Source organism: Oryctolagus cuniculus, chromosome 10 (genome assembly GCF_964237555.1).
Source record: "Oryctolagus cuniculus chromosome 10, mOryCun1.1, whole genome shotgun sequence".
NCBI lineage: Eukaryota > Metazoa > Chordata > Mammalia > Lagomorpha > Leporidae > Oryctolagus > Oryctolagus cuniculus.
The window spans coordinates 65,382,648-65,395,216 of NC_091441.1; the positions used below are offsets into that span (position 1 = coordinate 65,382,648).

Sequence of the window (12,569 nt, forward strand, 5' to 3'; positions counted from 1 at the left end):
ACTATGCCACAATGCAGCCCCATTAATGATATTATTAATTCCAATCCATGAGCAAGGAATATCTTTCCATTTTTTTTGTGTGTCCATGAACAATTCTTTCATCAATGTATTATAATATTCATTGTAGAGATCTTTTACTTCTTTGATTAAACATATTCCCAGTTTCTTTTAACAATACCTGATTTCAAAATGTACAACAAAGCTATCTCAATTAAAACAGTATAGTGGGGCCAGTGCTGTGGCATAGTAGGTTAAGTTTCCGCCTGTGGCACTGGCATCACATATGGGCACTGATTCAAGTCCTGGCTTCTCCACTTACAATCCAGCTCCCACCCTGCTGATGGCCTGGGAAAGCAGTAGAAAATGGCCCAAGTGCTCGGGCCCCTGCACCCAAGTGGGAGACCTGGAGGAAGCTCCCAGTTTCAGGTTGGCCCAGCTCCAGGCATTGCATCCATTTGGGGAGTGAACTAGCAGATGAAAGACCTCTCTCCGTCTCTCCCTCTGTATGTTACTCTGCTTCTCAAGTACATAAATCAATCATTAAAAAAAAAAAAAAACAGCATGATGCTGGCATAAAAACTGGTATATAGACAACAGAAAAGAATAGAAATCCAACTGATTTTTAACAAAGATGCCAAGAACATACATTGGAGAAATGGCAAGCTTTTCAATAAATGGTGCTGGCAAAATTGGTGTATGTATGCAGAAGAGTGAAATTAGATCCCTGCTTCTTACCATATATAAAAATCAACTCAAGATGCATCAAAGACCTAAATGTAATGCCTGAAACTATGAGATTATAGAAGAAACCATTGGGGAAACACTTCAAGACATTGGCTAGAATAGGTGATGACTTCTTGGATAAGACCCCAATATCACAGGCTACAAAAGCAAAACTAGACAAATGAGATTTTATCAAACTCAGAAGCTTCTGGGTAACAAAAGAAACAATCAGTAGGGTGAAGAGATGTCTGACACAATGGGAGAAAACACTTGCAAGCTACTTTTTCAATAAAGAATTAACTAAAATTAATTAAAATTAAAAATGATAATTTTTTAAAAATTGAGGAAGAGCAGATGAAACTCCACTTCTACAGTTGGAACTGAGCTTCAATTCTAAATCTAGCCTTCCTCAAACACCTGTTATTATGGATGAGACGCTAAGAGCTGTACACAAGAACAAATTAGAATCCCGGGAAATGACTCAAAGCCTCCCTAACCAAGCACAGAACTTTTGATAAATGGGTTGTCGTAAACCCTCTTTACTGATGGTTTGCTGTGATGATGATTGATTCCGTTGGAGAGGAATATCAGATGCTGCCTGCCCTGTGCAAAGCTCTGGTTAGACACTAGGGACTCAACTTGTTCAAAGCATATTTAGTTTTGGGGTAAAGCATAGTATTTAGTTTTGGGGTGATTTATTTATACTTTAAAGAAATTTGGTGATAATTATAATGTAACCTGTAAGGAAATGTAAATTAAAAAATTCTTTACTGAAGATAGCTCATTGTCCTAGAGTCAGTACCTATTCTATCAGAGAGATCTGGTGTCCAGTCCTAGCTCTACTATTTGGACAGGTTACTTAACTTCGAAAATTTTCTCATCTGTAAAAGAGAAAGTAAGAATAATGCCCACAGATTCCTAAGAATAAATGAGAGATCACATGTAGAGTAGAGATCTACAGTAGTTATATGCTATATGTTCATTTATACTTCCTTCCAATACAATGAACTATATAACAGCAGACGTAGCCTCAAATCTTATTTAATTGGGCCACACACGGTTTTATTTTTAAAATATTTTATTTTTAAATTAAATGATTTTAGGGGCCAGCATTGTGGCACACTAGGTTAATCCTCTGCCTGCGGCACCGGTATCCTATATGGGCACTGGGTTCTAGTCCTGGTTGCTCCTCTTTCAGTTCAGCTCTCTGCTGTGGCCTGGGAAGGAAGTGGAAGATGGCCCAAGTGCTTGGGCCCCTGCACCCGCATGGGAGACCGGGAGGAGGCGCCTGGCTCCTGGCTTCGGATAGGTAGCTCCAGCCGTTGCAACCATTTGGGGAGTGAACCAACCAACGAAGGAAAGACCTTTCTCTCTGTCTCTCTCTCTCTCACTGTCTGTAACTCTACCTGTCAAATAAATAAATTTAAAATAAATTAATTAAATGATTTTAATTATTTTTAAATCAAAATATTTTTAAAATATTTGAGTTAGTTGGCAACGTTCAAAGATTAAGACTTGACATAAAATCTGGAAACTTGCAGTGACTAAGACATCAGTCTATGGGAGCTAAGTCACTGCTTTCCCTCTTTTTCTGCAGTCTCCAGAGCTCCCTAAGGTCTTACACAGTTTCCCTCAGTTACATTACCTGCCTGAAGCCAGTGAGACTTTCATGTTTGGAATATCTGATGAGTGTAAAATGTGCTCAAAGGTTAAAGCAGGAAGGCTTGCTGAGGTCGCTGGAAGCCATGTTTTCAAGGAGGTCCTTGGACATACAGTACATGTTTAATGGATATGAGCATGAAGTTGTAGTCTTGACTTGACCTCTGTTTGACTTGAGCATGCTCTCAGGGATCCTGAATGGAATTTTCAAGTGGCTAAGGAAGATCAACAATGACATGTTAGTGGGACCTCTCTGAAATGATTTCCTGCAAGTGGAAGATGAGAAAGATGTTTTCCATAAAAGCCTCGCTTTTATTGGGGTGTGCACCTCCCCCCCCACCCTCAACAACAATAGCAGTACAAGAAGGACACTGATACTGTCATTTCCTAACCTTTAGGATTGGAGGAATTCAAGCAGAACTGGGAAAGTTGCCTCTACTTCTCTATTATAGGCAGAACAAAAAAGAGTATTGAGGCAATTATCTGCTTAAATCAGTCCAAAGCAAAGAAATGTAAGCAGAAAGTGGGCATTTTGCCTGAATTCCAAAGCTAATTATTGCAATTCTCCACTTCAGTGTTCCTGAGGAGACCTGGCCTAAGACTGTTTTTCCAGTGAACTGGCAGATTTAGAAGTGGAGAGAAAATGTGTTACTGTGAGTGCAGCTATAGAGATGGAGGCTGGAGCTGCCTCTGTCCAGAGCTCCTCACGAGAACCTCATGAGAACACACCAGCTCTCACACCAGCATGGCCGGCTGGGAGATGGAAGGCCCTATGGTCAGGTCTGCACGTGGAAAGAGAAGGAGCACCAGTGCCTACAGGGGTCACACTGGCTGGCCCTTCCAAATCTTACCTTTACCCTGCCAAAAATGTTCCTACTGATTTTCATTTTTCCATTTAGAAATGTATCTTCATTCCACCAACTTTTAGCAATAAAAGGGGCAACTTATTAATGAAACCCTTCTGCCTTCAACGTATGAAAATAAAAGATTATTATAACTACAGGCAAGAAAGCATTTGGATTATGTGTTACTTGGAAATGATAATAGAGATTACCCATATGGTGTAATGTTTCAGTGCCTCCCGTTGCATTAGCAATGGCCTAATACGGGTGCAATTTTGATTATGTGGCTCATTTTCAATTCTGCTGTGTCCCAGGTCAATCAATGTCAAGAAGATTTACTAGAAATAGCTGCCATTTTCTTTTGTAACTTCTGCTAGGTGCTCAAGCAAAACTAAAATATTTCAGGACCCAGTTACTTAGCTACGATGGTGTTAGGTTATTTTTGTTTGTTGTTTTGTTTTGTTTTTTGTTTTTGTTTTTGTTTTTGTTTTTGACAGGCAGAGTGGACAGTGAGAGAGAGAGACAGAGAGAAAGGTCTTCCTTTTCTGTTGGTTCACCCCACAATGGCCGCTGCGGCCGGCGCACTACGCTGATCCGAAGCCAGAAGCCAGGTGCCTCCTCCTGGTCTCCCATGTGGGCGTAGGGCCCAAGGATTTGGGCCATCCTCCACTGCACTCCCGGGCCACAGCAGAGAGCTGGACTAGAAGAGGAGCAACTGGGACAGAATCCAGCGCCCCCACCAGAACTAGAACCCGGGTTGCTGGCGCCGCAGGCGGAGGATTAGCCTAATGAGCCTTATTTTATCCCTTCTCCTTCAGTGTCTCTAATTCTATTCTTGTCTTCTTGGGTGCAAAAGCAACCTCTGGTGGGAAGATATATAAAAAGTGGGTTTTACTTGTTTATGTCTATTGGTTTCCCTCAGGTTTTTATAGCTTTCATGTAGGCATCTCTCACTTCCAATTATGAATTTTTCATGGTCAGATAGCAGGAGGCAGAGGCCAGGATTAACCTTTGTCTCCAAGACAATTGGAAATTTCTCTGCTGTCTTCCACTGAGGGAGGGAACAGTGAGGATGTAGCTATGCTAAATGTTCCAGGGAAGCCAGCCTCATGACTTTTTTCTTACTGTCTGCTCTGTAGAAGTTTGCAAACCTTGATGGGGAACTAATCTGGGTTGACTTGGGATTTGGTCCAGTGTCACAGCCTTCTGAGAATTCACACATGTCCCTCTGGTTCTTCCGAGACCTGAGCTCTGCTGTCCTTTGCTCCTTTATACTAAACTCCAGTGACACTTTCTTCACTCCTCACCTGGTTTTGTTCCTTACTCTCACCATGTGCCTTTTAGATTAATTCTTGGATTTCAGGTAGTACCCAGTTCATGAGGATTCAGTCAATTTTGTGATGGTCTGAAAGCGATACACGTTAAGTAGAAACCACACTTCAGATCTTGAATTTTTAATTTTCGTGGGGCTAGCCCTGTGTGGTCCAATCCCCTCTTGGGGTACTGGGCAGGAGTAGTGAGTACAGCTCCCACTCAGTCCCGTGATCACAGGGCAACAGCTGAGGCTATCCAGTGTGCTATGCTGCTGAGCTGTGAGCTTCTGTGGGTTAGAAGCATGATCTCTTCTTCCGAAGCAGCTCTGATTCCAGTTTGTCTTGGATGCATAAAACAACCTCTGATGGTAAGATAAATAAAGCTATCTGTTTATGCTGGTTTCGCTTTGGTCTTTATGAAATATCTAATACGGATTTATAATATTTCCAACTTGCATTGGTTTATTGCAACAGAAACCCAAGATCAAGTCAAGGAGTATGTATTTCAGTATTACCTGGTAAATATTTTCTAGAGGAAATCTTTTTGACACTGCGTGTGGAAATGTACACAATTATTTAGTACCAGTTTCTGACTCTAGAGCATATTAGTAAGCAGGAGATGACTTTGTTGTTCTAGGATCATTGGCCATTTTAATTTAGGTTATCTAGTAGGAGAAACACAATGTTTTAGACCGTGGTTTCTTTGAGGATAGGCAGTGAATGCTTCACATTCCCATGGATGCAACTTGGCAAGCTGGCTGCCTTATAGAAGGCACCAGAAATAAATGACTCATTGAATATCGTTAATTGAGAAGAAATTATTCCTGAACGTTGGCCAGTGCATAGGCACAAAATTCCCCTTGTCCATTCCCATGTGTATCTACACGACTGAATTCTCTGTCCTAAGGAAACTGGCCAAGAAGCGGAAGGAGACGATGAGCAGCACCCGGCAGGAGATGACTGTGATGGTGAACTCCATGGACAAGAGCTATGCTGAGCAAGGCACCAACTGCGACGAGGCCTTCTCATTCATGGACACGCACAATCTGAATGGGAGGTGTAAGTGCACATAGTACTTGGCTTCTCATGCTTCTCTCTAGCTTTCCAGGATTCTGTATAGCACTGGGTGATTAAACCGATACAAGAACTTCCTAAAGAATTCTTGTGCCCTGTTGGTTTCTCCAGTTACTTTAAGTGATCCTGAAAACTCCACGCGCTGTGGATTGCTTAGCAGTGATGTTGTCCCGGGGATATAGGAGCAGATCAGAGAGCGCAGGAAACCACACTGAAGTTTCTGTAAGATTTTGAGAACATTAATGTGATGAAGCCTTGAGTCGCTCCAGTGGGAAGGCACCTGTTTCTCATCATCCTTTTTGTTGTTTAGATCCCATTTGTAAGCAAGCCAGGTGTGGAATTACCCAAGGAAGCCTGTTATAAAACAGTTCCCTAAATGGCAGTAACAAGTTAATTGTTTATTTGTTTAGTAGACAGGTTCAGCTTTTATTATAGGCTATTAGTAGCAATTAATAAATTAAACTGTATTTCAACTTCCCAAGTCTTAACACTTCACACCAGGTGGGTAAACCAAGCTCAGCTAATACCTTACCCCACTACACCTGTGATCCAGGTAGAAGGCATTATTCTGGGAAACTAACAATTAGATTGACTATATGAAGTACAAGAGGAGCAATAGCTCTCAAGAGCCCAGAGGGAGCCCCCGTTATCTTGCCCACTCTGTGGGCCAGGACACACCTTCATCAAGTTCAAAGTTGCAACATTTGTTTATACTTTGGCTGATCTGTTTTCGGGGATTATTTTGTGCCTACCCTCCATAAATACCACAGGGGAGAAAAAAGGATTTTTCACCCTCCTCCTAGTTTTTATTTATTTTATTTTATATTTTGTTTGAGAGGTAGAGAGACAGAGGCAGAGCTCTCATTCACTGCATCACTTCCCAAATGCACTCAATGGCCAGGGTTGTGCCAGGCCAGAGCTGGGAGCCAGAAACTTGATCCAGGTCTCTCAGTTGGGTGGCAGGGGCCCAAGCACTTGAGCTGTCATTTGCGGCCTCCCAGAGTGCCCATTAGCAGGAAGCTGGAATCAGGAATAGAGCCAGAACTCGACCCCAGACACTCTCATGTGGACTGGGCCAAACCCCCACTCCTCCTCCCACTGTTTGAGCTAAGAGAAGGTCTCATCACACCTCATCCCTTGGGAGTGACCCTGGTGGTGAGCCTTATCATACCACTCTCTTAACGCCTGTAAAACAAGAGAGTCCCACAGCTATTATAAAAAGGGTGGAGGTATGTATAAGATCTTTTCAGATTAGGAGAAAGTGCTAGAAGCTTATGAAATTGGAAGATTTATTTATTTATTTGGCAGATAGAGTTAGACAGTGAGAGAGAGAGAGAGGCAGAGAGAAAGGTTTTCCTTCCATCGGTTCACCCCCCAAATGGCTGCTACAGCCAGAACTATGCCGATCCAAAGCCAGGAGCCAGGTGCTTCCTCCTGGTCTCCCTTGTGGGTGCAGGGGCCCAAGCACCTGAGCCATCCTCCACTGCCCTCCCGGGTCACAGCAGAGAGTTGGACTGGAAGAGGAGCAACTGGGACTAGAACCTGGTACCCATATGGGATGCCGGCACCACAGGCGGAGGATTAACCAAGTGAGCCATGGCACTGGCCCCAAAATTGGAAGATTTAAAACCAAGCATAAGCACATTTGTCAGAGTGGAGAATAATCTGTCCTCAAGGCAACTATGAGTTGTACCATCAACTGCAATATGCTATAAAAAGAAATATATATTTTATACTAAAAACAATATTTTGATGCATCTTATTTTAACAGCAAGGTAAAATAATCAGTGCTTTTATATCTTCTTTGCACATTGTTACCAACCATGTGAAATGTCTAAGGTAATAAAGAGGTTATTCTCCCTGGCCCTTACATATTTTATAGGTACTCGGGTTTGGGTTTTTTTGTTGTTGCTGTCGTTTTATTTCTGTTTTTGTTTTTTGGTTATTGATTTCATCAATTGCTCTCTTTTTTTCCTGGCAGCTTATCAGAAACATAGATTATAAATGTGATCCTTCTCTATTTTAGAAAAATATCTTACAAATGATAGGCAGCCTGAGTTCTGGTCCTGGTTCTGTTTTGTACCAATTCGGCACTTTAAAATTACAAATGCAAGTCAAGCACTGTTCTAAAGGAATGACTCTTGCAAACTACAGCAGGTTAACCTGTCATCAGGAGAATTCTAGCTTGTAGTGTCCACAGGGATTGGAAGGGGTACGCATCGATAGGATGACGTAATTGCATGGTAGTGTTCTCATCAGGAACACAGCATGAAATAAATCGTATAACTATTGCAGAGGAGTGAAGGTTTAGACTTTGGTTGAAGCACTTGGAGTATTCAAATCCTTACTTTTAAAGAAATGAAAGTGTTTTCAAAACATCAATCAATTAAGACATTAAAGAGATTTAAAAGACTAATTTTAACACAGGAAATATCCATTTTTAATGGAATCAGATAAATTGGATAGAACTGACTTTCCCTCTTAATAACAGGAAAGAAGAGAAAGTATACTAGTGGTGAGTGTTTTGCAGAAATATTTCAAAAAAGCAAGTGTATCTGTAAGGATTTTAGAGACTAAGAGAACGGTATGGACTATCACCTGCATTTTTCACAAACCAAGTCATAGCAATGAGGAAGAGTCTCTAAATATCAGGTATATGAGGAAGGAAAAGCTTTAGCAAGCTTCCAACACACTGACATTCAGAACGTTCTTCAAAAGCCATTTGTAAACACATGCCTCGTCTGCTTTTATTTGTAAAAATTCAGCTTGATGTGGCAGCAGAACGAGCAAAGGCTAGGAGTCCAAACAGAGGTTTGATTAAATTCTGTGTTCAACATGGTGGGCATGGTTGGTTGCAGGTTTTTCCCTCATTTGTGGCGGAGGAAAAGTCGTTCGGTAGCAAAAGGGTGCGTGTCCTCTAAAGACCAAAGAACCGGCCAGAGACACCCAAGAGTGGAGGTGGTTACCGGGTAGATTCGGGGAATCTGGTGACTTCTTCACCTCAGGCGTCCACACGCATGTGCAGTCGCCACGGCTGTCCCCGGCCACGCGTGTATCTGGGTCTTACCTCCCTACAGCCGCTGACCAGCCCTTCTTTCATTTACAGCTGTGTCCTCACCATCGTCCTTTACGATGAAAACCAACACACTGAGCACGTCGGTGCCTAATTCCTATTACCCAGGTAACGGGTCCTTCCATGGCTTCATGTCTTCGCGGCCCCCTTAAGCAGCCAGCTCTCTCAGCCCCCCCGCGCTAGCGCAGTGCTTGGGAGCTTACGCTGTTGGCTCTGTTTCACCCAAGGCTTTCTAAGGCTTTCTAACGGGAGGTCGGGGGATCTTTCACAGTCATTTACTGTTCTTTCTCTTTTTACTTTCTCTGCATTGACCTGCTTACGATGTATGACAGATCCATTTGTGCCAACTGCAATTCTAGGTGAGAACATTTCCCTTTCCCACAGTCTATGGCAGGAGCAAGGTAGTCAGTGCCGCTCTGTAGCAGACTGGAGTGCTAAGGCTGGACGGCTCAGGGATGATAAGGGCGCTGGGATGGGGTGGGGGTGGCGAGTTGGCTCTGGGAGGAGGGGGTGGGGGTAGATGATGAAAACTTCCTAAAGGAGTCTCCAGTGACGAGAAGGGTTTCCTGCATGTATGTTGGGGACAATTCCACAAGGTTCCCAGGGACAAGCCCAGCCCCAGGATTCTCCCTTTCCATGGTCAGAATTTAAAGTTAGGTCTGAAACCAGGGAGAAAAAAAAGTATCACCCCTCAGCTGTGTACTTCCAAAAGCTGAATTCTGTCCATCGTAATAGTCTTAAAAGTGAAAATAGCTTCTTATTTTCACTTACTGCTAAGCACCAAGGACTTCCATTTCAAAAGAGCATTTTTTTTCTAATGATGCCAAATGTTACACAGAAAAATGATCACAACAGTTTGGGCCCCCTCCCCAACCTGGGAGCCACTCGGGGTGCCCCCTCCCTACCCCAGCATTCTGCAGTGTCTGTCACACAGTGGAAATGCCAAGGAGCTGATGTTCTGAGCAGCGAATGGCAAGACGGCACTTCATCCTCAGATGGTTTATCATGTGTCAGATGTCACGAGAAATGTACTAAAATGTCAGCCCATGTGGGCAGAATGCATTTGAAGTATGAAATATTCCCAGCAGGGGGTTACAGACAAAAATTCCCGTTTGTCCCATATCAGAAGGGTGAGGAGAAATGGCATTAGCTGGCTGTGATAACCACACAAGCATGCGCTACTGTTGCATCTGAGACGCACAAATAACCCGAGTCTATCACGGCTGTGTTCTCTTTCTACTACTAACCTTACCGAGAAGGAGCACAACACAAACGACTTCCAGGTATATAACGATTCATCGTAGCCAGAGTTCCATCCTCAGCTGTTTGACTTTCTTCCTGATTCTCTTTATAAAGGTTTTATCTCTTTGCAACATAATTTTTTCCCCCTGTGCTTCTCTTTTCTCTAAGTTGTTAGGATTTTTGTGTAGAGGGTAATTTGTATTTTCCTGAACATTCTTTGGGCTTAAGCAAGTTTGTTGCTTGAGGAAAAAGAAAGAACCAAGACAGGAATGTAGGAGTAGACATAAAATCGAATTCTTTAATTTTGCACCCATGAAAGCCAGCTACCACCCCCTGCTTTTTACCAACTGGAAGAGAAAGAAACCTTCAGTCTTATTCTTTGCATAAGTGGGGTGACAGGCTACTCACCGGCACCCAAACAATGTAAGCTATCTGCAGATGTCATTTGCAGAGTCTTTTGAGGTGAAAATCTGCCATTTCTGTTGTTGTGGGGACCTCCGATCCCAAGGTTCTGACCTTGATGGAGCTGTGAGTGGGGAGGAACTGAGATGCAGGTCGTTAGAAGGACGAGACCGAGCAGATTTCACAGCAGGATGAAGATTGAGCTTATTAAACAAATAACATTTTTTTAAAGTTGCTGCTTTGTTATTATGAACACTAATGGCCTCATAAAAGTTGGTTAGGCTTCTTGAAGGAAGAGAGTTGAACGGACAATTCAGGTAGCAAAAGTGACGCACATCATGAGAATGTCCACCAGCGAGACATACATTGACCCTGTATAGCTTATGTGTGTACCAAAGTCACCAACAGCAGTACCTGGGAACTGTGTTCCTTACAGCTTACTGGCTGCAAATGAGACGCTGCATATTGCATAAGAAGAATTGGTGAGGTTAACACTTGAAGCCATGGAAGGAAGACAAGCTGTGTATCTACTCTGGCCCTTCCAGGAGATGGTAGCAGCTATAATTTGCATTAAGAAAAGAAGAAATGCTTTGTTATGAATCAGCGCTGGGCATTATCAAATCCTCTGGTACCTTTATCTTTTATCCTCACATGCTTAGGTGCCCAGATCCAACACACAGAGTTTTAGTATATCCTTACCTCATTTGCTTGCAAAGATCAATACCTGGATGGGTGGATAGATGGATGGATATGGGGGTGTGGGATATGGGAGGTGGAACCTCTCCCATATCAAAACATATAACATTCATTGTAATTCAGATTTTTCCAACCAGCTTATTAAAAATTCAGGATAATTCATTAAAAACATAGGTAGAATTAATATTCAATTCCTAGAAAACCATCAGAACTATAAGCAGCAAGCATTTCCTCTTCGATATTTTTAATTAAAAAATCTTAGGGGGTAGTTTTTAATAAATATAGGAAATTAATATTTTGTCAGCCATATTTTTTAAGAATCAAAGGAAACTTGATTAATCACTCTTTTAAGCAGAATCAAGAATTTCTAATAGTAGAGGTAACCCAATTTCATAACAGATGTTGCCTGAGAAACCTATCCCCTCTTCAGTATGTACATACTAGATAGCAGCAGGCTCTTCCTGGGTGGACTTGGAGGCGTTTTAAATGCGTTAAGACATGTTCCACGCCGGTAATGAGGCCAAGGTGTCATAGTGCAGTGTGGGAAGATTATGTACAACAGTGACAGTGGTTGTAGCTCTGTGGATTTAAAACTTCCAAAAATACCCAGGTCTGGGATCTGAGCATCACCAGGTTGCTGGTGTATCCAAGTGAAAGGCCTGAATCATTTAGGGGAAGCCTAGGAGGTCAGCCCACAGTGGAGAGCGTATTAATTATGTTCGTCCCATAAGGCACAAAACTGAGAGAACAAGAGAGGCACAGAGGGGAAACTAATTAATGTTCCATTTATTTTAGCCTGAAGAGCAGGGCTTCCTGCTGGAGCACCTGAACACTCCAGGGATTCAGTCCTTCAGCAGGGATCCTGGGTCCCAGTCGACAAAGCCTGGCAGTTGCCAGCAAGCAAATCTGATGTGACAATTCCCAGGTTTATGGGTGACTGTGAAAATGGGAACCTATGAATTGCTGAATTTCAAAGCAAATCCAAATGAAAGAAAATCATAAAGTCAACTTACCACCCTTTTTTATTTTGTCTTTGTGTCTTTAGCCACCTTGTAGTGATCCAGGTGCCATTTCAGCAAAGCAACATAGCTATACACTTGTGTACCACCTTTCATACCATGCATCTCAGGTGCTTTGCAATGCAGACAGAAATGAGGTTCCAAAACCAGGCCCAACTCATTGAGCACCCCAACACTAAATGGCCTTTGGAGCCGAACCTCTCAGTAAAAAAACTAAAACCAAAAAGGAGAGCTGAATTCCCTACTGAAAAACAGTATGGTAATTTTGAAAAATTGAGCGTATCCTTTCTATGCGTTTTAATTCTTTATACCTTGAAATCAGTATTTATATAATATTCTTATTTAAAGTGATTTTAGCTTTGTATTTTAATGATGCCCATCCTCAATCACAAAACAGTTAAAGGGATTCAGCATTACAATGAATTAACCTGTAGAATGTGGACTTCTTAATCTAATAGCACTTTCCCGCAAGACATTTTTAATAGCTATCATTTTCTGCAGTTCATTCATCTAACTTACTAGTAGC

The 12,569-nt window shown here is 42.3% G+C and overlaps 1 protein-coding gene across 5 annotated transcripts in view; it reads left to right on the forward strand.

The window, feature by feature from the left end:
• Positions 1 to 12,569, forward strand: part of PTPRM (protein tyrosine phosphatase receptor type M) — an 869,082-nt gene that overhangs the window by 685,390 nt on the left and 171,123 nt on the right. For 3 of the 5 annotated variants that reach the window (XM_008261054.4, XM_051852140.2, XM_051852141.2), the window contains 3 exons: positions 5,445 to 5,596; positions 8,718 to 8,792; positions 9,017 to 9,043. In XM_008261054.4, coding sequence (XP_008259276.1) covers positions 5,445 to 5,596; positions 8,718 to 8,792; positions 9,017 to 9,043 — 254 coding nt within the window. The remainder of the gene's footprint in view (positions 1 to 5,444; positions 5,597 to 8,717; positions 8,793 to 9,016; positions 9,044 to 12,569) is intronic. The other 2 variants (XM_008261055.4, XM_008261057.4) reach the window with 1 other exon arrangement.